The sequence below is a fragment of the Bubalus bubalis genome, chromosome 3, assembly GCF_019923935.1.
Source record: "Bubalus bubalis isolate 160015118507 breed Murrah chromosome 3, NDDB_SH_1, whole genome shotgun sequence".
Classification (NCBI taxonomy): Eukaryota; Metazoa; Chordata; class Mammalia; order Artiodactyla; family Bovidae; genus Bubalus; species Bubalus bubalis.
In genome coordinates this window covers 14,508,948-14,532,683 of record NC_059159.1, presented here as the reverse complement: position 1 = coordinate 14,532,683, position 23,736 = coordinate 14,508,948, and the positions used below count along the sequence as shown (strand labels likewise).

Below are 23,736 nucleotides of genomic sequence, written 5' to 3'. Positions count from 1 at the left end.
AGGCACAGGGATGGGGAACCTCAGACCAGACCCAGGAAGGCTGGCGAGGCGCCTCCCTAAAGTCCCACTGGCCACAACCCACCCAGTCTCAGTTCTGAGCCGCAGAGCCCTGCCCTGCACCCTCTCAGACTCTCACTTTTAACCCAATTGAACCAGATTCCCCCTGAGCCTGTGCTCCCAATCACAGGCATCATAAACATCCACGTGGTTGTTCAGTCAAGAAACATGTAGAAATTCTGTCTCCCTCATCCTGGCCAAGAATGTCTTGTCCAGGGCTATGGCCTGACTCTAACATATATCCAGAATCTATCCGTTGCCAGCACTTTGGCTCCATCCCTATCTCCTCTCGCCTGGCTTCAGTTTTTGTTCCCTTTAATCCGCCCTCCATACCATCCCTAAGGATCACAGGATCATTTTTAAAGGAGGAAGTTGGCTGCTTAAAGGCTTCCAAAGGCCCCCAGTCCAGTCTCGGTGGACTAGAGTAGAAAGAGAACTTTGGTGGCCCCACCCGGTCCTTCCAGCTGCATCTGCCTTGGCTCCCTCTCACTCACTCTGCAGACATTTAAGGGTCCAAAAGTGTCGTTTAAGGATTCTTTAAGGTCTTCCTTCAGATCTTTAAATGAGCCGAACTCAAGGCCACCTCCCACTGCCCTGCACATCTCCTAGTCCTCCTAGCTCTCCTTCCTCTTGGCAGGGCCACCTTCCCTGTGCCCTTCAGGCCCCAGCTCAAAGGCCACCCCTCTAACCAGCCTTCTGGGACCACCCAGAAGAGGAACCACCTTACAGGCCTTCTCCTCACTCCCCACTCTTCCTGCAAGCTCTGACTCTAACCCAACACCACCATCTGCTCATCAGTTCCTTGTTTCCCTGACTCCCTCAGAGGCTACACCTCCATGAGAGGGGGACACATATGTCATCCTCACTGCTTGTGCTGGGGCTGCTCCATCACAGGCCCTTAATTTGTTAACCCAACAAGCAAATCACTTTACCATGAAACAATAAGAGGGAGAGAACTTCAGGCTGGCCGTGGCCCCCACCTCTGCCTCCATCCAGCCTAGATATAGAACTGGGATGCCCTGTGTAGGCCAGCAGATGGGCAGTATCAACTCCAGGGGCCAGGCTGACCGAGACTTACGGGCACCGTGGCTCTGTTGGGCAGCACCCAGCCCCAGGGGATGGCCCTGCCTGGAAGGTTCCACACCCACATCTGCAGACATGGTACTTGGAACTGAGCTAAGCAGAGGAGGAAGGAAGGACCCCCAAACTCCTTCCAGATGATGGAGCCAGAGAATGCCCTCAGCGAGTGGCTCTGGCTGAGGCAACAGAAGCGTGGTCTGCGAGGCAGCCCCGGGCGTGCCAGGGTGAGTGAACACGCTTTGGCCTCAGCCTCAGCAGGAAGTGGGGTGTTTGGCAACAGCCCTAATGAGCTTCCCAGCAGGGCGGGAAGGCTGGATGGCTGCTTCCTTGGTGTGGCAGCCTCTGGGGGAGCTGAGGAGGCTTAGGTGGATATGTGTGTCTTTTTGTGGTGCCAGAAGCAACTGAGATTGATGTTCTAGCACTTGTTGTGGACTTAACTCACCCTGAGTCAGTCTCTCCAGTGCAGGACCAGAGCCAGGAGCTGGTCCCCCAAACCAGCCTGCCAGGAGAACCACATACAGAAAAACAAAACCCGAAGTCCAGGTGGTTCAGTGGTAAAAGAATCCACCTGCCAATGCAGGAGACACAGGACATGCGGGTTCAATCCTTCAGTTGGGAAGATCCACTGGAGGAGGAAATGGCAACCCACTCTAGTGTTCTTGCCTGTGAGAACCCTGTGGACAAAGCAGCCTGGCAGGCTACAGTCCATAAGGTTGCAAAGAGTCGGACACGACTGAGCAGGCACACACACACACACACACACACACACACACACACAATACTGGTGCCACTGTTTCCATGGAGAGAGTCTCTGCTTTCAAAAGCCTTTGTCCCTTAAATAGCCAAGCCCTTGCTTACTCCTTCAAAGACGCATTTCATTTACACAAGCTCAGTCTGTAAGCAATTTTTTTTAAGGAAGATGCTGGACTGGGGCAAGGGGGCTCCCTCTGGAAGGACACTCAAACACCCAGGGGTGAAGCAGCCTACAAACAGTCTCTCGACACACCCATGTCTTAGCACCTAGTAACTGCTCAATAAAACACACCCATCTTTAGTAGCATGGTAAATAATAATGCTAAAGCTGAAACTCCAGTACTTTGGCCACCTCATGCAAAGAGTTGACTCATTGGAAAAGACTCTGATGCTGGGAGGGGTTGGGGGCAGGAGGAGAAGGGGACGACAGAGGATGAGATGGCTGGATGGCATCACCGACTCGATGGACGTGAGTCTGGGTGAACTCTGGGAGTTGGTGATGGACAGGGAGGCCTGGCGTGCTGCGATTCATGGGGTCGCAAATAGTCGGACATGACTGAGCGACTGAACTGAACTGAACTGAAATGATAATGCAATTGTACATCTCCAAGTCTGGACGGGGATCACTGCTCCTGCCTCGGGCATGTTCAGCCCGCCTGTCTGCTGGCCACCTCCCTCCTGAGTGACGAGGGTGACTGGACTCTTGTCCCAGGGCCGCAGCACAGTCCAGTCCGGCGTCTACACCCAGAGAGCATGATGTGGGGGTCCCTCACAGGCTGGCGTTACCTCGGTGAGGCTCAGGGGAGGTCACTTCCACTTCTGTGTACTCCACATCCAAGGTCAGAGGCTCTGCTCGAAAGAAAACAGCAGCCTGTGGTCAGACAGGGTCTCCTTGGGTCCGGGGTGGTGGGGTGGGGACTCAGGCCACACGAGAGGTTTCTACTCATATGATCAAATTAATCAGTATTTTTTAATGGGAAAACCAGACACACAGTTAATGCCACTCTAAGTGGCTGAGAAGACTCTTGAGAGTCCCTTGGACTGCAAGGACATCCAACCAGTCCATCTAAAGGAGATCAGTCCTAGGTGTTCTTTGGAAGGACTGATGCTAAAGCTGAAACTCCAACACTTTGGCTACCTCATGCGAAGAGTTGACTCATTGGAAAAGACCCTGATGCTGGGAGGGATTGGGGGCAGGAGGAGAAGGGGACGACAGAGGATGAGATGGCTGGATGGCATCACCGACTCGATGGACGTGAGTTTGAGTGAACTCTGGGAGTTGGTGATGGACAGGGAGGCCTGGCGTGCTGCGATTCACAGGGTCACAAAGAGTTGGACACGACTGAGCCACTGAACTGAGCTGAACTGAAGTGGGTGAGAAAGCTGAGGCTGGGTGACGTGGTGAGGAAGCCTGCGCTCCCAGGGTGTGGAAGGGCCTCCGGGTCAGGCCCAATGTCACCGCAGTGGGCGGACTTGCAAAGTAGATCCAGAATCCAGCCAGCATGGGTCACAGCAGTTACCTCTAGAAGCCCTCTCCTTGACCACAGGCACAGAACGCTTTCTCCAAGACGGTGAGGATCTCAGGAAATGAGGAACGGGACCCCCAGCCTCAAAGTGCTTGAAGAGTGTGAGGCGTAAGCATAGGAAATCCAGTTACACCCAAAATGGAACTTTCTGATTTCAGAATGGGCTACTAAACAAGTCAGGAAGCTTTCTCTCTTGAATAGCAGAGGCACAGGGTGTTTTTTCCAATACAGAGTTACTGCAAATCATCACATTGTACACTTTAATTTATACAATGTTATATGACAAGTATATCTCAGTAAAGCTGGCAAAAGAAAAAGTGTTAAAGATGCTGGGGTGGGGAGAAATACACATAGTAGAAATGGTCTTTTTTTTCTTTAAGGATAATGGGTAGGTATTTATTGAATTGCTATTGTTTAAATTTTACACATGTTATAAACATTATTTTGTATCTACTAAATGTCTAATAAAAATGAAAAATACAAATGAAAAATAAAATAACACTGCTGCTTACTTTTAAGACAAGTAACAACAGATGCTAGATAGTGTCTTTGGAAAAACCAAGAGCCATCTCTATTTAAAGGAGGTGAGGAAACAGCCATGGGGTCTTAACAGTTTTAGTTCTTTTCCTAGGCATCTTTGATATAAAAACAAAGATTTCTAATTTTTTAAAAATTAGACAATTACCTTTATTTTCATTTAATGGCTTCATTGCATGGTTTCCAACATCTTCATTGTAACCTAGTTGAAAAACAGCAATCATTGTGAGAGACCATGGAGTTCCTAGTTTTCTACATAAATTGTAAACGACTCAGTGCCACTAATAAGAGAAGTCCAGGCCAAATTCTTCAGCACAGTTGGCAACCACAGTGTATCTGGGTTCTGAATACCCTCCCAGTGCCCCTGGGCCCCATCCAACCCGCAGTGTGGTGTCTTTCTAAAACCGGTGTGATGTCCACATCTATTTATGAATGGTTCAAAATTCAGAATTGTTCACTAGAAGCAGTTTCAAAAGAAATTAAGCTTAATTCTAGAAGGGATGAGCCAGTGCCAAGAAGCATGAAAGATACTGGTGAACTAATCCTTTCTATCTAGAGAACTGGGTCCATGAGAACATGGTTTAAAGATACTGCAGTACCTCAGGCTGCCACCTGGGCATGGGGAAAAATTCTTTGATTTTTTTTTTTAACCAAGTTGTTCTTTATTAGAAAGAATTCTTATGAATGCTATAAATATTATCCCTGAAGAGCACATGGTTTTCCATTCCATGTCATTATGTATTTACTAATTACTATCATGATTACTGGGCTTCCCAGGTGATGCAGTGGTGAAGAATCTGCCTGCCAATGCAGGAGACGCAAGAGATGTGGGTTTGATCCCCTGGTCAGGAAGATCCCCTGGAGTTGGACATGGCAACCTACTCCAGTACTCCTACCTGGAAATTTCCATGGACAGAGGAACCTGGTGGGCTAAATCCCATAGGGTTGCAAAGAGTAGGAGACAACTGAGCGACTGAGCATGTACGCATGTTGTGATTACGAACATATACTTATAAGCTAAAATAATCCATGCAGAGAAAAATATAATAAGAACTGTAGTAGTTCCTGCATTTTGGAAAATTGAGAGGAAATTCTATTTTAATATAAGTATCAGTATTTAAAGTATCATATATTACTTATATATGTTAATCACTCAGTCATGTCCACCTCTTTGCTACCCCACAGACTGTAGCCCGCCAGGCTCCTCTGTCCATGGAACTCTCCAGGCAAGAATGCTGGAATAAGTAGCCATTCCCTTCTCCAGAGGATCTTCCCAACCCAGGGATAGAACCTGCACTTCAGGCAGATTCTTTACCGTCTGAGCCGCCAGGGAAGCCCATACTTATGTATACATGATACATATTACCAACAGAACCCACTTAATACCAGAAAGAGGTATTTTCTGTATAGTATTGGATTACTTTTTGCTAAATATCCACCAAATTTTTCTGAATGGAGTTTCTCAAATGACATATTTGCTCTCTTCTCTTTATTGGCACATTACTTTTACTATGACAAATATTTTATTTTACTTTTTAAAAAGTTTGTGATTCTGTACAATAGGAATTGCTCTTCTCAAAATATTTCTCAAGACTTCCCTGTAAAGAGGGTATTCTAAAAATTTCTTATTTTGTGGGACACTGTTACAAAATTAAAAAAGAACATAAGTGTTCAACTCCCAAACCTATCTGGGACAGAACTCTTCATGTGATGTAATCATGCCCCTCTCTGGGAAAGAGCCAGCACCCCTGCTAAGGGCTTGAATAATTTTCTCCAAGATTTAATGGGATTAAGAACTCTCTGGGGCTTCCCTGGTAGTCAAGTGGTTAAGAATCCACCTTGCAATGCAGGGGACACCGGTTCCATCTCTGGTTGGGGAAGCTCCCACATGCTGTGGGGCAGCTAAGCCCACGCACCACAACTACTGAGCCCATGCTGAGCAACTGCTGAAGCCCGCAAGCCCTATGGTCCACGCTCCGCAACGAGACCCCACCATAATGAAACGCCTGCACATGACAACTAGAGAGCAGCCCCCACGCTCCATAACCAGAGAAAGCCTGCACGCAGTAACAAAGACCCGGTGCAGCCGGTGACAAATTAAAAAAAAAGAAAGAAAGAAAAGGACTCCCGGGACTGGCTCTGAGTTGAGCTGACTCTCAAGCTTGCACTTAACCGCACGACTAAGTATTCTTTGATTGTACCATTTCTTTAAGTACAACTGCTAACCGTGAAATCTTTAAATGCGTTTCCCATCGTGGCAAGTTTGAAATTGCCTTGTGCTTGCAAGAAATAATTTCATCTGAGATGTTTTACCAGTGCCTTCATTTCATAGCTGGTTTCTATCTTACAAGTGGAAAATGATTACACGAGGGCAGTGTCCCGCGTTTGCAAAGAACTCACGTGGTTGTCCGCAGCATTGTAATTATTCCCCACCTTTCGTTCCTTGGAATATTTAAAAGGTGGGGAAATTAGAACACTGTGTTCTGCCTTTCTTCTGACGTTTTTGTTTTGCTTCCTAGCCCACCACCCAATGACTGATTAGATTAGGCGCCTCTGCCTGAAGCCAGAGTTTCCCGTTCAACCTCACCCTACCACCCACGGATTCTGCTTCTCAGAAGGATAAGAGATGGGGAGCAAGCCGGGAAAAATTCTTAACAACGGCACAAAACCATGACAGTACCGTAGTGTCTGTCGGCTTCAGTACCGGCATCCGACAATGTCTTCTCATTGTTGGAGTTCAGAAGCGGTACGGCTGGCCTTAAATTGAAATTTAAAAAAAGGAAAAAGAAATAACATTTTTCTTGGCTCTAACTCCAAACTAACAACATAGTCAAAGAGTGCATGAGAAAAACCGGGAGGAGTTATCTGCAATGAGGAAAATTTTACTCTCTTATTGGGAACTCATGCTTTCTCCAGTTCTATGATTATTGGACAAAAACCTTTTTGCCATTGAAATCAGTGTCCGGACCAAAGGATGCACGAACACGAGGAATCCTTTGTTGGGTGAATCCCATGTCGGGAGGGGATTCCTTATCCTGTGTTAACGTTTTCTCTCAGGAACAGAGAGATTGTTTCCATATTTGGGGAGTTTAGATCTCAAGAACAGTAAGACTAGTACAACCATTGTTTAAGGAAACTCTACTTTGCCATTTAAGTTAAAAAATTTTTAATTCCATCTACCACCATGATAATTTCATAAGGAAACGTGTAGAAAGGACATGATCTCAGAATAAAGCCATTACTTCTCCTGAAGGACAGTTTGCAATCTTACACACACACACACACACACACACACACACACATCCCTCCATAGCTCACACTCAAGGTCCTAAATTTTTTGAGTTTGCCAAGAACCACTGAAGACTTCCTAATGACAGAAATCCTTGCCAGATGAGTCTATCCACACCCACAGATCAGCCTCCCCTCTTCCAAAAGACACTGACCTGGACATCTCCACAGGCATCTGCTTGGCTTTAAAAGACAAAGAGAAGAACCAAAGTCAGAATAAAGAACCCACATCCACATCAGATGGGAACACTCATTTCAACCATATTGGACTTGTTTTTTGAAGACTGAACACCCATAAAAAGAGAGAACAGAAAGCCAAATATAGTCACAGTTTTTTTTAAAAAGGAAAACAAACAAATAAACAAAGCAGGTCTTCTCTTGGTCTTATACCAAGAGATTTCACATCATTTCCCATGAAATTGGACATTTCAACTATTTCAACCAGGAGCAGCTTCCCTTCGTGGAGTGTGGCAAAGAGGAAGATCACAGCACAGGAAACAGATGAGCCAGATAAATGGGCGACCATCTCTTTGCTCCAAGACCTTCCCCAAAGTAAAGGTTAAATCAATCCCCGTGCTTTGAATCCCAAACTGGTCTGAGACAATGGCCAGACTGTCCCTGAGACAAAGGGCAGACTGACCCTGAGGAAGCGGTTTGCCCTGAAGACCATTTTCCCAGAGGGGCTGCCCCCTTCCTGCTTTGAAAAAACCCCACCTCATCTCATGTGGTCCCTCCTGTCCCCGGCAGCAACCCAGGGGTCTCCGACAGAACCTGCCTTATCTCAAAAAAAAAATGTTGCAGGGCTTCTCTGGGGGGTCCAGTGGTAAAGAATCCGCCTGCCAGTGCAGGGGACGTGGGTTCGATCCTTGGTCCCAGAAGATTTCACATGCCTCGGGGGCAACAAAGCCCGTGCGCCACAACTACTGAGCCTGTGCTCTAGAGCCCACAAGCCACAGCTGCTACCGCCGCTCACTCTAGAACCCCTGCTCTGCAACAAGAGAAGCCACCGTAGTGAGAAGCCCGTGCACTGCGACAAAGAATAGCCCCCTCTCCCTGCAACTAGAGAAAGCCTATGCAGCAATGAAGAACCAGCACAGCCAAAATAAATAAACAAAATTTGAAAAAAAATTATTATTATTATTTTCTTGCAGACTTTACTGATGCTGTGCCCTTTTGCTTGAGTCTTGCTTAGTTGACTGATTCCTCATTGTCAGTGGATAATCCTGGCTTCCCTTCTATGTATGGATAACCCCAAGTACAGGGTAGAAATCATAGCACAAGCAGAAGATTGACCGGGAGGCATTCAGTGTGTGTGTGTTGGGGGGTGCGGTGGAGGGTGTCTCCACTCATGCCCAACTCTACCAACTGTAGAACTAGGTGTGGCCAAAGCCCCACATGAAGAGCTACTTCTGATCACACATAGATGCAACATTCCCCCCAAATTCGTCTTTTCCTGGGAGCCCAACTCAGAAAGCAAAGGCTTTCACTCATGCCTGGCTAACTCCAAAGGGCAGTAAAAGCTCATACCCACCAAAGGCAATGTCTTTGGTTAGGAAGGTGACACCCCAGGAGTAAAATAAGCGTCATCAGCCACATGCCCTCGGCTCCCACTGGACCAGGGCACAAGCTTCCCATGAGGCTGAGGCCCCTCACCTCCATGGCAGGTTCCCTGGCAGGGCAGCCTGGCAGGATGGAATGAAAGGACTATGCTCACCCTTGGCTTTCTTCAGAAAATAGCATTTGGCTCCAAGTACCAAGGTGACAATGATCACTCCGATGACCACCACCGCAATGAGTCCTTTCTTCCAGGGGGCAAGATAGACTGGAAATGAAAAAAAAAGAAAAAAAAATTTAAAAATATATGTTTATCCCTCTGCCAGTAAGAAATAGCACAGCCTTATGCAACAAATGGGCTTCCCTGGTGGCTCAGATGGTAAAGAATCCACATGCAATGTAGTAGACCTGGGTTTGATCCCTGGGTCAGGAAGATCCCCTGGAGAAGGGAACGGCTAACCACTCCAGTACTCTGGCCAGAATTCTATGGACTATACAGTCCATAGGATTGGAAAGAGTAGGACACAACTAAGTGACTTTCACTTCACTTCACGTCACTTAAGCAACATATAAGACTGATTTTTATATCCTTGTCACTCGTGTCTTTCACTGAGCATCTACCTCTGAGGGACTCTGTAGTAGGTGCAGAAATGTTTGTTTCTGCTATAGAGTCAGTGGTGACCTGAGGGGAACGTAGGACTGAGGAAGATGCTTTTTAAGCTGTCTGTTCACCCCTCTTCCCTCTCTATACATCATCCTCTACCCACCCAGGTGGGCCCCTCTAACTGTGTCTGTTCTGCATGCCCCACTCCCCTCGACCATAGGCGGTCCATGGATGGACGCTTGATCCAAATTGGTGTCTCTGCACCAAGAAGTTTGTAATGAGGACTGTGTGAAATCCTTCTAGTTCCTTATAATAATCACTTCCTCTTTCATACTTAACTTAAGTGGAGGTTTGTTACCTGCCACCAAAGAGCCTAGTGGATGTTGGTCCCTTGGCCCATAGCAAGATGCACTAAGTTCCCAGCCATCTCCTCTCAGATGTGCTTTCTGGCCTTGAGCTTGCAGCTTGCACTGCATTCTGCCGTTGAGACCTCTTACCTCTGACGGTCAGTGTGTTGCTTTGGATCACGTGTTTGGAAAGGTTGGCTCTGTTGGAGGCCGTGCAGTAATACTGTCCCTCGTGCTCCTTGCTGGCCGTGGTCTCATGCCAAATGATCTCGGTGGCATTTATGGTGTCTTGGTAGAAGGGTTTGCTCTCCTTTTCTTTGTAAAACTTGTACGTGATAGGAATGGATCCTTCGTTCACGGAGCAGTAAAGCTCAATGGACTCCCCAGGCTCCACCTCCTTCTTCAAGATAATGAGCTGGGCTTCATCCACTGGGGCTGGAAGGCAGGAAAAGGATTAGTGCTGAGCAGAGAAGTGGGCAAGGGGAGGAGCATGACACGGCCGCTGGTCACGGCCAGCCTTCTGTAATCATGACTCGGACTTAGACTTTGCCCTGTACTCCCCCAATGAGCCCAGAAGGGCAGCAATGGACACCTGTCCTCACACGCTGATTAGACACAAGAGGCTAGGGACACCACCACCACCCCGCTTCATTTACCACCTCAAGTATTGGGTTGGACATAGATGTTATGGAAAAACTCCAACAAACCTTTTGGCCAATCCAGTATTACTGACCACTCAGCTTAACTATACAATTAGCTTATGTGTTCTGTTGGGGTCTATTCTGGGTGAGTTTGTATATGTGATTGTGAGTGTGTGTGTGTGTGTGTGTGTGTGAGTGATTTCTCTCCCTCTGCTTAACCCAGATGCAGGGCATTTCCAGATCTTATGAGCAAATAACCTTGACACACTGCCTTCTCTAGCGCTTGTCCTGTCTTTCTCCTCCTCTGAATGATCTAAACCAGTTGCTTTCATGTCCGTATTTCCCACTTCCTTGTGAGCTTGGGAACCTGAATTCTGTCCCTCTGCTTCTGAAACTGCACTGCATTTTTGGTTTTGAAGAAACTCCAAGGTCACCTGATTCCCAACTAACTCATCCCCGAGTTTCCTGCAGGTCAAATCCATGTTGGATGTTCTTCCTGTCTTTCAGTCCTTGGCCTTCCTACAGCTCTTACCTGTCACCCAGCCCTTCCTTTGGAATTCAGCTTCCCCTGGGCTCCCGTGAGGCCTCACTCTGATTCTCTTACCTCCTCGCCTGCCATTTCCTCTTTATTCATCAATTTTTGCTCCCTAAATTAGGACATTCTGCAAAATTCAGTCCTCAGTTTGCCATCTCCTTTCTCATCTTTGGTGATTTCACCTACATGATAGCTTCTATTTGCACATTTAATGCATAAACACACAGCATCTAAAGCTTAGATACATAGTTCTAGTCCAGGTTACTCTCCTGAATTCCATGTCTTGACTTTAACCTGTGCATTTCCACCAAGAAGCCCTGCCAGCCTCTCACTCCCAGCAGATCTGAGCAGAACTCACCTTCCTCCTAGAGCCCCTTTTATTCCATGTCTAGCCACCAAAATTCTGAGCCTAAACTGTCTTCCCAAGTACAGTACTATTAGTGGGAGAATGAACTGATCAGCAGACCAAGATCTGATTTATGAACCACCCTCTTGTGAGTGCAGGGGGTGGCCAGACCATGGAGCTGCTGATCCAACAAAAGAGAGCACCTGGCCTGGTGTGGGATGGCAGGAGTTGATCACAAGGAAGGCTCCTGAATGGTGCAGCCTGACCTGACAGCTTCTCTTCTTGTGAAACACAAGGAGGTGGTGACAAGCCAGGCTTAGGAGCCAGACTGCCTGGCCAAAATTCCCAGCATTACTGGCCACCAGCTGTTTATCTTAAGCCCTAGTTGCCTCATTGTAAAATAAGGATGATATGAATATGGTGCTTACATGGCTATTGTAAGTGTGAATGGGACTAATTTACTAACATAATTCACAGAGGGTTGGACATATGATCGGTGCTCATAAACATTAGCCACTAATATTGACCCACTTTATTTTTTTAATTCATTAATTTTTGGTAGCACTGGGTTTTTGTTGCTGCATGCAGACTTTCTCTAGTTGGGTGCAAGGGCTTCTCATTGAGGTGGCTTCTCTTGTTTTGGAGTGTGGACTCTAGAACATGTGGGCTTCAGTAGCTGTGACCCATGGCCTAAGTTGCTCCATGGCATGTGGAATCTTCCCAGACCAGGGATCCAACCTGATTGGCAGGTGGATTTTTAACCACTAGATCACAAGGGAAGTCCAATACTGACCTGCTAAAAACCAAGAGTTTCACATGGGCCTCTACATTAGCTTCTTAAAGCACTGTAAGGTTTGAAGTCCCCACCCCTTCTAACTGATGCGACCAGCAGGTGAATCTTCCAAAGACCCAGTTCTCAGCATGCCCTCCTTCCTTCTAGCTCTTCACTGCACACAGGGCAAAGCCCCAGCTCCTCTGACTGGCAACTGATGCCCTTCACGGTTAGGCTCAGTTACTCTACAAGTTTATATCCAATGACTCTCTATTCCCAACCTTACTTTCCAGTCATCCATCCCCAGCCTTTTGAGCTGCCCCACGGAGCCTTTTGATCACCTATTTGACTAGGCTAGAGAACATCTTGAGCCCTCTCCGCCTACCCATCATAGAGCCCTAGTTCCTGGCCCAGCTCTTCCCACTCAAGCCAGATGATATTTTCATGCCCTTAATTCCTATTATCATCACTGTAAGGAGAGTTTGCAGGAGAGTTAATAATGTGTTGCCTGGTAACATTTTTTAAATATTTATTTGCATTACTATTCAAATACGTTAAAATGTTTCTTCACTATTTAATCAGGAGATACAAAGAATATATCTTTTTTGTTGTTGTTGTTATGACCTATGGCATGAGGTGCTTATTAGCTACCAATGCTCATTTGAGAAGTATAGTTACTCAATGAAGTGAAGTGAAAGGCACTCAGTTGTGTCTGACTCTTGGTGACTCCATGGACCATACAGTCCATGGAATTCTCTAGGCCTGAATACTGGAGTGGGTAGCCTTTCCCTTCTCCAGGGGATCTTCCCAACCCAGGGATCAAACCTAGGCCTCCCACATTGTTACTCTTAGGCTATACATTAATAGTAGGAGGAATCAGGGAGTCCCCTGATGGCTTAGAGATTAGGATTCTGGGTTTTCACTGCAGGGAACATGGGCTAAATCCTTGGTCAGGGAACTGAGATCCTGCAAGCCGACTAGTATGGCCCCTCCCGAGAAAAAATTATAGGAGGTATCACTATCCAACTCAAGATGTCCACCTCATGGCACGTGCAGATAAGCAGTCCTTAAACAACAAGGAGAAGAGGAAGCCTTATTAAGCTTTTTACAATAAGATGCTGAACATCTCAGAGCTGCAAGTAATGGCACTCCTAAGGCCTTCTGAAAGGTACGAGACCAAGGCTCAAGGAAAACTATTCACCCCAGGACAATGGTATATTTCTCTGGAGTATGAGAGTCCCAGTGACTGTTGGCCTGCAGCTCTGACCGCTGAAATTTCCACACATGACAGAATTTGCCCTGCCAGGGGTCCAGCATCCATGGTAGAGAAGAGCTCTGGTCTACATTTCCCAGAGAGGACTGTCAGTTCATCTAAAAAGGGACAAACGGGGACTTCCCTGCTGGCTCAGTGGTAAAGAATCCACCTGCCAATGCAGGATACACAGGATCGATCCCTGGTCTGAGAAGATCTCACATGCCGCAGAGCAACTAAGCCCGTGTGCCTCAACAATTGAGCCTGTGCTCTAGAGCCCGGGAGCTGCAGCTAATGCAGCCCGAGTGCCTAGAGCCCCTGCTCTGAAACTAGAAGAGCCACCGCGATGAGAAGCCCACGCTCTGCCACAAAGGGGAGCTCCCACTCACAACTAGAGAAGAGACGTACGGCGATGAAGACCCAGCACAACCCAAAATAAATAAATCACACTATAAAAAGGAGCAAATGGAACTTCCCTGGTGATCCAGACTCTGCTCTCCCAATGCAGGCAGCCAGGGTGGGATCCCTGGTTGGGGAACTAGATCCCATATGCCACAACTAAAGATTCTACATGCTGCACATAAGACCCAGCGCAGCCTAATAAATAAATGAAAAGGAGCAAATGCTAAGGGAACCCCAAAGCACAACTTTTGTGCTTCCTCAAGTTGGGACACTTGACTTATATTTCAACAGTTCACTCGAAAGTTTCTGAAAATAGATGATGCCAGCCACACGGATAACCACCAGATATTTTCCAGCCCCAGTTACTTGGGCTTTGGTCCTGCTTTGGCACGTGTCATGTTTATGGACTTTGCACAAGTATCATCCACTTCTCTTGTCCACTCCCAAACCTTTGAAAATGTGAACTAAAACCGCAGTCCCCCATGGATTCTTCTCATAGCACAGAGACTTACCTATCACCTTGACTCGCAGAACTTCACTTAACATCTTGCTGTGGGAATGGCAATTGTCTGCACTGCACCAGTATTCTACATCTTTCATGGGTTTATCTCGGAATATTGCAGGCTCGTTTGAGCCCACACTCTGATTCGCCACGGGCTTACTTGTGTTTGAAAGCTGATAAAAAATAGGCGCCGTTCCGTTTACGGACTGACAACTGACTTCAATGGTCTGTCCTTTAATCACCTCGGACCTGGAGTCATGAAAAATACTGGGCTTGGAGAGCATTTCTAGAATGACAGAGAGAGAGAAAGAAACAATCTGAGACAAGACATCCAGCCCAAGGTGTTCCTTCTGCAAACTCTGGGCTTGGCTTTCTCTATCATTGCTCTAATTTAAAATGCCTGCCTGGACCCAGAGATCGCCACACTTAGTGAAGGACGTCAGGTAGAGAAAGCCACATATCATATAATATTGCTTATATGTGGGATCTTAAAAAATGGTACCAGTGAACTTATTTATAAAACAGAAAAAGATTCACAGATGTAGAAAGCAAACCTATGGTTACCACAGGGGGAAGTGGGTGGGGAGTTGGGAGGGATAAATTGGGAGACTTGGACTGACATATACACACTACCATATATAAAAGAGGTAACTAACAAGGACCTATGGTATAGTACAAGGAACTCTATTCAATACTCTGTAATGGCCTATATGGGAATAGAATATAAAAAAGAGTGGATATCTATTATGTATTATTGATTCACTTTACTATACAGCTGAAACTAATGCAACGTGGCAAATCAACTATATTCCGATAAAAATTAATTAAAAAAAAATAATAAAATAAAATGCCTGCGGCCATATCCACCTTTAGGGGACTCCTTTAAGATTCTTGAGGAGGGAGAGGGAAAGAATAATATAAACAAAAAGGGATGACACAAATTCAGGAAAAACATTATAACCCCCTAAATATATGCTTCTATTTTCACATATCTGATGCACACATACACACACATTCATATCTCTTTCTTTGTATTGAGAAAGATAGAAGGAAATGTTAAAAAAAAATGTAACAAGTATCCAACAATATATTTTAAAACAAATTCTCAGTGCCTCAGCCTCTCCTGATTGTAAGTTTCATGCCTCAGAAACAAGAATTATACTAGGCCATTATTTAGAAATTAGCTTATTTATAAAGCTAATAGGATGAAATGACCTCCTCACAAGAACTACAACAACACAAAGAATTACAATGGAATGACTCACATTTGTCTTGTATATTATTTCCTTATCCGGTAGATGACCGCTAAAATCCTGCTTCGGTTGAGACTAAAACCTTGGCTGGATTTACACTGAAGGCTCAACTGAAGGACCATGACTACTGAAGAAGCACAGTGACAGCAACAGCTTGACTGGCGTTTCACATCCCGCTCCTCAAAGTGTGGTCCGGGGCCCAGCAGCACCAGCATCTCCAAGACGCTGGTGAAAGACACAAAGCCTGACCCCAATCTAACTGCGCTGTAGCCAGGTGTTTTGTGCACATTCAAGTCTGAGAAGCCCGGCTCTAAGTGCTCCAGGTATCTACTTCTACCCAGTAGGGGTCCCAGCCCTTTGGGTAAGCCAGGAGAGGCATCAAAAACTGGAACTTAGGGACTTCCCTGGCAGTCCAGTGGTTAAGACTCCAAGCTTCCACTGCAGAGGGCAAAAGTTCGATCCCTGGTTAGGGAACTAAGATCCCATTTACCAGAAAAACATCTATTTCTGCTTTATTGACTATGCCAAAGCCTTTGACTGTGTGGATCACAATGAACTGTGGGAAATTCTTCAAGAGATGGGAATACAAGACCACCTGACCTGCCTCTTGAGAAATCTGTATGCAGGTCAGGAAGCAGCAGTTAGAACTGGACATGGAACAACAGACTGGTTCCAAATAGGAAAAGGAGTACATCAAGGCTGTATACTGTCACCCTGCTTATTTAACTTCTATGCAGAGTACATCATGAGAAACACTGGGCTGGAAGAAGCACAAGCTGGAATCAAGATTCCCATGAGAAATATCAATAACCTCAGATATGCAGATGACACCACCCTTATGGCAGAAAGTGAAGAGGAACTAAAAAGCCTCTTGATGAAAGTGAAAGTGGAGAGTGAAAAAGTTGGCTTAAAGCTCAACATTCAGAAAACGAAGATCATGGGCATCTGGTCCCATCACTTCATGGCAAATAGATGGGGAAACAGTGGAAACAGTGTCAGACTTTATTTTTCTGGGCTCCAAAATCACTGCAGATGGTGACTGCAGCCATGAAATTAAAAGACGCTTACTCCTTGGAAGGAAAGTTATGTCCAACCTAGATAGCATATTCAAAAGCAGAGACATTACTTTGCCAACAAAGGTCCGTCTAGTCAAGGCTATGGTTTTTCCTGTGGTCATGTATGGATGTGAGAGTTGGACTGTGAAGAAGGCTGAGCACCAAAGAATTGATGCTTTTGAACTGTGGTATTGGAGAAGACTCTTGAGAGTCCCTTGGACTTCAAGGAGATCCAACCAGTCCATTCTGAAGGAGATCAGCCCTGGGATTTCTTTGGAAGGAATGAGGCTAAAGCTGAAACTCCAGTACTTTGGCCACCTCATGCAAAGAGCTGACTCATTGGAAAAGACTCTGATGCTGGGAGGGATTGGGGGCAGGAGGAGAAGGGGACGCCAGAGGATGAGATGGCTGGATGGCATCACTGACTCGAGGGACGTGAGTCTGAGTGAACTCCGGGAGTTGGTGATGGACAGGGAGGCCTGGCGTGCTGCGATTCATGGGGTCGCAAAGAGTCGGACACTACCTAGCGATTGAACTGAACTGAACTGATGGCAAAAAAAAAAAGTAAAATCTTAAAGCTTAGCGTTGACTAAGCAGTGTTTCCTCCCTGACCTTTCGGGTGAGTGCCTGTTCAAGCAGCAGAATCCTGTGGATTCGGAGGCCACTTAATCAGCATACAGCCACAACAAAGCCACAAATGTGACTTTTGCCAACAACATTGATCTTGATGCATCTGACCTGTACCCTGAGAAGAAGTACCCACTTGCTGCCATTCAGCCTCTTGTTTTTACTCCTCTCTCCCCAAATCCCCCTCCCCCATCCCCTGGGTTTTTATCCTGCCTCAGTCTGAATCATCTTCAGACTAGAGAAGGTGGTGGCTGGAGATAAATTCCCTTTCTCCCATTCAGTCCAGAGGCTCTCAGGGCCAGCGAGGATGTACTCACCACACACTGTTATCTGGACTGTGTTGCTTCTCTTAAACACCCTGCCAACACCCGCGACACAGGTGTATAACCCGCTGTCCCACCCTGACACTCTCTTGGTGAAATTTTGAGTCTGCGACACAGTCATGCTTCCCTTCTGGATGGTGAAGTTGGCCGGAGGTGCTCCTGGGATGGAGCACCACAGGTTCAGATCTTCGCCCTGGTCCAGATGTGTGGCTGAAGACTTCAGCTTAGGCTTGGAAAACAGCTCTGAAAAGAACAGTGAATGGGAATGGGGTGAGATGTTTGTGGGTACCTGCTCCCCAGTCCCCTGTATGGAGAGGACTGTGGCCCAGGTGCTTCTGGGAGAACCAGTTCCCCACTTCCTGCACAAAGTTTCCCTTTGCGTCTCATGAACCTGATGATCACACAATTCACGAGCCGGGGTTCATTCTTCTCCTGGGATTCCAATGGCAGTTTTCCCTCCCTCATTAATCCAATTTATCTTACAGACATGGATTAGAAAACTTTGACAATTTGTAATGTGGCAAGTAATGACTCAGGCATTCACTCATTTATTCATCCACTCATTCATTTCATCCCACAAGTATTTATCTCAGGCCATCTCTGTGCTTGGCAGAGGAGAGGCAGCAGTAAAAAAGAAACAGTCCTTGACTCTATAAAGTGCTTAAGTCTCATGGGCGATTCTTCAGATAGTGTCTGTGGTAGAGCCTATAGAGGGGACATGGAAGCTAGGCTTGAAGAATCAGGAGAAAACTCCTGGGATAAGTTATCCAGGCAAAGATGGAAAGTATCACAGGAAGAGAGAATAACATATGGAAGGTCTGGCAAAAGGTTCAAGCACCTGAAAGTTCAGACAGCCTGGTACGCTGTGGGAGAAGAAAAAGAAGGCTTGCAGATCTTCAAGGAACTTGAGAATCACATTTTAAAAAGTGTGGAATATACCCTCGGGACAACGGGAACCATGGACGGTCTGGGTCACGGGGATAGCTTCAGATGTGTTCTGTAAGGAGATCTCTGGAAGGAGAATGGATGGAGTTGGAGGGGCCCAGACTGGAAGCAGGAGGGAATGTAGTCTAGGCTTGAAGCAGAGTGATGCTGTAGAGTTGAGGAGAAGCGGCAGCTTGGCCACCATTCCTCCAGCACTTCCCATGGAGGAGCAGGAAGATGGCGCCTGAAGCCTCCCAAGCCCAAGTACTTGGTAAGCTCCAACATTCTATGCTACTGGAAGGAGTCATCAGCATCAGAATGTAGGTTGGATGTCGAGAGTACTAAAGACTGTGGTTGACTTTCAAGAAGTTTCATCATCTCCTAATACAAATATTCCCTGAAGAACACCAGTATTTTATAATAATGGTAAATGTTTGTTTTCAGCCACAGAGGAATTACTAATTAGCTACTTAACCTTTGTGGAGACTTGGCTCCTTCATGTAAGCAAATGCACACAGACTCCATGGTTATTTATGACCCTTGAAGCAGAAGGAAGAAGGAGCCGGTGGCACGTGAGACTATCTTCATATTGAGAAAGAGACTGAGACTTGAAATTTCTCTTAGAAAACCTCCTTAGGGGTTTGAGAATGCAATCAGGACTCAGGGGTCAAATTCTACCTTTGGCTCTAAATTTAGGATTTAATCTGCCATACAGGTTTGGAAGTAAAAACCAACGCTGTGGTGGTCATCACTGATATTCCATGGATGGAAATGGAAGTCATTTCCATCATAATTATAATCAGTATGCGGTGTTTTCTTAGTTTCCTTGATAGGGAATAAAATAACACTGTAAGTCAGGTGATTGCCTAATAATTAATTCATTGAGGCACATTCCACCCCTCCTTCCTTCCATATAATGAACATCGACTTACCTCTTTTCAGATCACCATCAAAAGCTCGAGGTTAGGGGACTTCTCTGGTGATCCAGTGGCTAAGACTCTATGCTCCCAATACATGGGGCCTGGGTTCGATTCCTGGTCAAGGAACTAGATCCCACATGCCACAACGAAGAGGGGCAACTAAAATCCAGCGTGCCACAACTAAGACCAGGCACAGCCAAAGGAAATAAAACAAAGCTCCAGGTTAGGAGTAGGAAAAAAAAAAAAAGAAATTTACCTCCTTAAGGGCCTTACAATTTCATTGGACAAATACCAAAAAAGTAAAAAACAAAACAAAACAAAACAAAACAAAAAACCCAAAAAACCTCAGGAAGAATCCTACAGAAATGATTCCACATTAAAAAAATAAACAAAAATGCAAAAAATACAAAACATCTTGCTGGGGTAGGTGGACAATGGTTTAGAATTAAGAATGAGATGTTAGGGAATAAGGTGATGTAAACAGAACTGCGGGACCATCACTAGGGTTAATAAGGATAAGTCTTTTGTTCACTCACTGAGCAAATATTTACTGAGTTCCTATAACGTGCCAGGCTGTGTGCTAAGTATCAGTGTTGTCAGATGAATTGAGCCACAGACCTTCCAGAGCTCACCCAGGATGATGCAGACAGATGCTAAATCTTTTCAGTGACTGTTGACCTGTAGACAGAAGAGTGTGATGGGAACTGAAGTGTGGCCATGGGACTCTTCCTGGGAGGCTCCTAGAGGGAGATCTGGGGCTTGGTCTTTAAGGACAATAGAGGTCTTCCAGTGACCAAGCAGAAAGAATATTCCAGGCAGAGTCGGGTGAGATGTTTGGAAGGGGCTGGAGTCAAGGTGAAGGTGTGTATGTGTGTGTGTGTGTGTGTGTGTGCATGTATGTGTGCTCAGTCGTGTCCAACTCTTTGTGAGCCCATGGACTGTAGCCTGCCAGGCTCCTCTGTCCATGGAGTTTTCTAGGCAAGAATACTGGAGTGGGTTGCCATGCCCTTCTCCGGGGGTTCTTCCTGACCCAGGGATCAAACCCAGGTCTCTTTCATCTCCTGCATTGGCAGGCAGGGTTTTTTTTGTTGTTGTTTTTGACCAACTGAGCCACCAAGGAATAATGAAGCCCAGGAATAATGAAGTCAAATAGGTGCTTGTCCTACAGGTTAGTTGAAGGATGAATTGGAGCAGAGATGCTTGGGGAAGCCCTATGACATCCTGCTGTGAGGGCCAGCGTGAGGGTGTGATTGTAGAGATGAGATGACAGGACAGGGAGTCCTGGCAGCACCTGGGCCTGAAAATGTGAACAGTGAGAGGTGATGGAAACCCACCTTCAAGCCAAAGACAAATTACTAATTCAATGATCTCGATGTCCACAAAATTATTGTGAGCCTCCAACATCACTCTATAGAACCACTCATAGTGAGGCTTGATAGCAACAGGGGAGTGGAGAATAGGCTGCAGAAGTGGGAAGGCTTGCAGCACTTGAAGGTGGGGGAGTTGCCTGCCAGCCCTGGCACAGCTCCGGCAGCTCTACACGGAACAGGAGCACAGAGCATCAGACTAAGGGAATGGGAAGGGCCGGCCGAGCCTGACACTGTGTTTTCTTGGGCCAGGGAGCCTCACCTTCTGATTGACTCGCATACTCAGCGTGACTCAAACTTCTGATGTGGGATCAGCTACAACAATAGTATCCTGTGGTCCAAAGATGCCTCATGCTTCCCTAAAGTAGCCTGGTCCGAGGGGTTGGAGTGCTGCTCTAAGCCCTGAAATTGCCCTTGTGTTTGCCACGTGGTCCCTGCTGCTCCCATGACCATACAACCATCTCTTTAACAGAGTTGATCATTGCATCATATTCTCATCGTCTATTTATGTCTGTGAATTTCTTCAAAGCTGCATAGGGCAGCTTCCTAGGTCCCCAAAGTTGCCCAGCACACAGAAGGTGCTCAATATATGTTGAACTGAGTACTGTTCTCTAATAAGATAATTATATTTTATCTAAAAAATATGTGCCATCAAAATATTTGCCATTATCAATAATAAACTAAATCGCTAGCAGGAGTCAACCTGGTATAGACCAGCAGAATCCAACACCTGCCAGTCACCTAGCTGGGTAGTTGGCAGCCTACCTATGATGCTGGGGACTGTCGCTGTGACTGTACAGTCTCTATTGACACAGAGGAGGCTTTCAGTAAATGAGCAAATGAATGATGAATGAATGAACACTTTGACTTGGGAACCAAAAAGTGCTGACTCTCTCTGCCTCTGGAACACTGTCACCCGATGCTCATCTGTTTATCCAACAAATATGTATTGAAAGCCTACTGTGTGCCAGGTACTGTTCAGCTGTTAGCAATATAGCACCGGATAAAATACATAGTACCCTCACCACCTTAACATTCTACTGCCTAAAGATACACAATACACAGGGAGAGGTAGAGTACATTTCTTTTTCCTGGTAAAAGCTGTTTTGAAAAGTAAAGTCAGGTAGGGACTTCCCTGGCCGTCCAGCAGTTAAGACCCTGTGCTTCTCGCAGCACTGTTTATGATAGCCAGGACGTGGAAGCAACCTAGATGTCCATCAGCAGATGAGTGGATAATAGCCAGGACGTGGAAGCAACCTAGATGCCCATCAGCAGATGAGTGGATAATAGCCAGGACATGGAAGCAACCTAGATGTCCATCAGCAGATGAGTGGATAATAGCCAGGACATGGAAGCAACCTAGATGCCCATCAGCAGATGAGTGGATAATAGCCAGGACATGGAAGCAACCTAGATGTCCATCAGCAGATGAGTGGATAATAGCCAGGACATGGAAGCAACCTAGATGCCCATCAGCAGATGAGTGGATAATAGCCAGGACATGGAAGCAACCTAGATGTCCATCAGCAGATGAGTGGATAATAGCCAGGACATGGAAGCAACCTAGATGTCCATCAGCAGATGAGTGGATAATAGCCAGGACATGGAAGCAACCTAGATGTCCATCAGCAGATGAGTGGATAATAGCCAGGACATGGAAGCAACCTAGATGTCCATCAGCAGATGAGTGGATAATAGCCAGGACATGGAAGCAACCTAGATGTCCATCAGCAGATGAGTGGATAATAGCCAGGACATGGAAGCAACCTAGATGTCCATCAGCAGATGAGTGGATAATAGCCAGGACATGGAAGCAACCTAGATGTCCATCAGCAGATGAGTGGATAAGAAAACTGTAGTACATTTACATAATGGGGTATCACTCAGCCATTAAAAAGAATACATTTGAATCAGTTCTAATGAGGTAGATGAAACTGGAGCCTATTATACAGAGTGAAGTAAGTCAGAAAGAAAAACACCAATACAGTATACTAACGCATATATGTGGAATTTAGAAAGATGGTAACAATGACCCTATATGCGAGACAGCAAAAGAGACACAGATGTATAGAACAGTCTTATGGACTCTGTGGCAGAAGGCAAGGGTGGGATGATCTGAGAGAATAGCGTTGAAACATGTATATTATCATATGTGAAACAGATCGCCAGCCCAGGTTTGACGCACGAGACAGGGTGCTCAGGGCTGGTACTGGGATGATCCTGAGGGATGGGGACGGAGGTGGGAGGGAGGTTCAGGATGGGAAACACATGTACACCCATGGCTGATTCATGTCAATGTATGGCAAAAACCACTACAATATTGTAAAGAAATTAGCCTCCAATTAAACTAAAAAAAAAAAAAAAGACCTCGCGCTTCCGCTGCAGGGGGCATGGATTTGATCCTTGGTCAGGGATCTCACCCGCAGCAGGGCAACTAAGCCCATGCACTGCAACTAGAGAAGCCAGAGCGCAGCAGTGAAGACTTGTGTGTTTGTTCGTGCTCTGTTGTGTCCAACTCCTTGTGACCCCATGGACTATAGCCCTCCAGGCTCCTCTGTCCATGAGATTCTCCAGGCCAGAATACCGGAGTGGGTTGCCATTTTCTTCTCTGAGGAAGACTTAGTACAGCCCCCAAATTAAACTAAATAAGTAAATGAAAAGTAAAGCCAGGTAAAGAAGGAAGGCATCCAGGGAACTTTCTAAGTACGTGGATTTGGAAATCTAACAGACTGGGGGGTAACTCTTGCTCTGCCACTCAGCAATCCTGTAATCATTAGGTGACCTGACTTCTCAGCTCCAGTTTCTACATCCATAAAGCCAGCATCATAATACCTACCTTATGGCATAATTATGAGCTTGAAATGAAAATGTATGTAAACCAGGCAAAGAGTATTCAACAAAGAGGAACTTTGACTATTATTTTTGAGTCTAGTCTAGTCAAGACTATGGTTTTTCCTGTGGTCATGTATGGATGTGAGAGTTGGACTGTGAAGAAGGCTGAACGCTGAAGCATGGATGCTTTTGAACTGTGATGTTGGAGAAGACTCTTGAGAGTCCCTTGGACTGCAAGG

General features: G+C 46.1%; 1 protein-coding gene across 4 annotated transcripts in view; it reads right to left on the bottom strand.

Annotated features, from left to right (window-relative positions):
• The window catches only part of PECAM1 (platelet and endothelial cell adhesion molecule 1), a 63,815-nt gene that overhangs the window by 20,184 nt on the left and 19,895 nt on the right, over positions 1-23,736 (bottom strand). For all 4 annotated transcript variants that reach the window (XM_044938761.2, XM_025279822.3, XM_025279823.3 and 1 more), the window contains 8 exons: positions 17,449-17,697; positions 14,207-14,482; positions 9,897-10,181; positions 8,956-9,063; positions 7,397-7,424; positions 6,634-6,710; positions 4,102-4,155; positions 2,677-2,739 (listed from right to left, as the gene is read on the bottom strand). In XM_044938761.2, the coding sequence (XP_044794696.2) occupies positions 2,677-2,739; positions 4,102-4,155; positions 6,634-6,710; positions 7,397-7,424; positions 8,956-9,063; positions 9,897-10,181; positions 14,207-14,482; positions 17,449-17,697 (1,140 nt within the window). The remainder of the gene's footprint in view (positions 1-2,676; positions 2,740-4,101; positions 4,156-6,633; positions 6,711-7,396; positions 7,425-8,955; positions 9,064-9,896; positions 10,182-14,206; positions 14,483-17,448; positions 17,698-23,736) is intronic.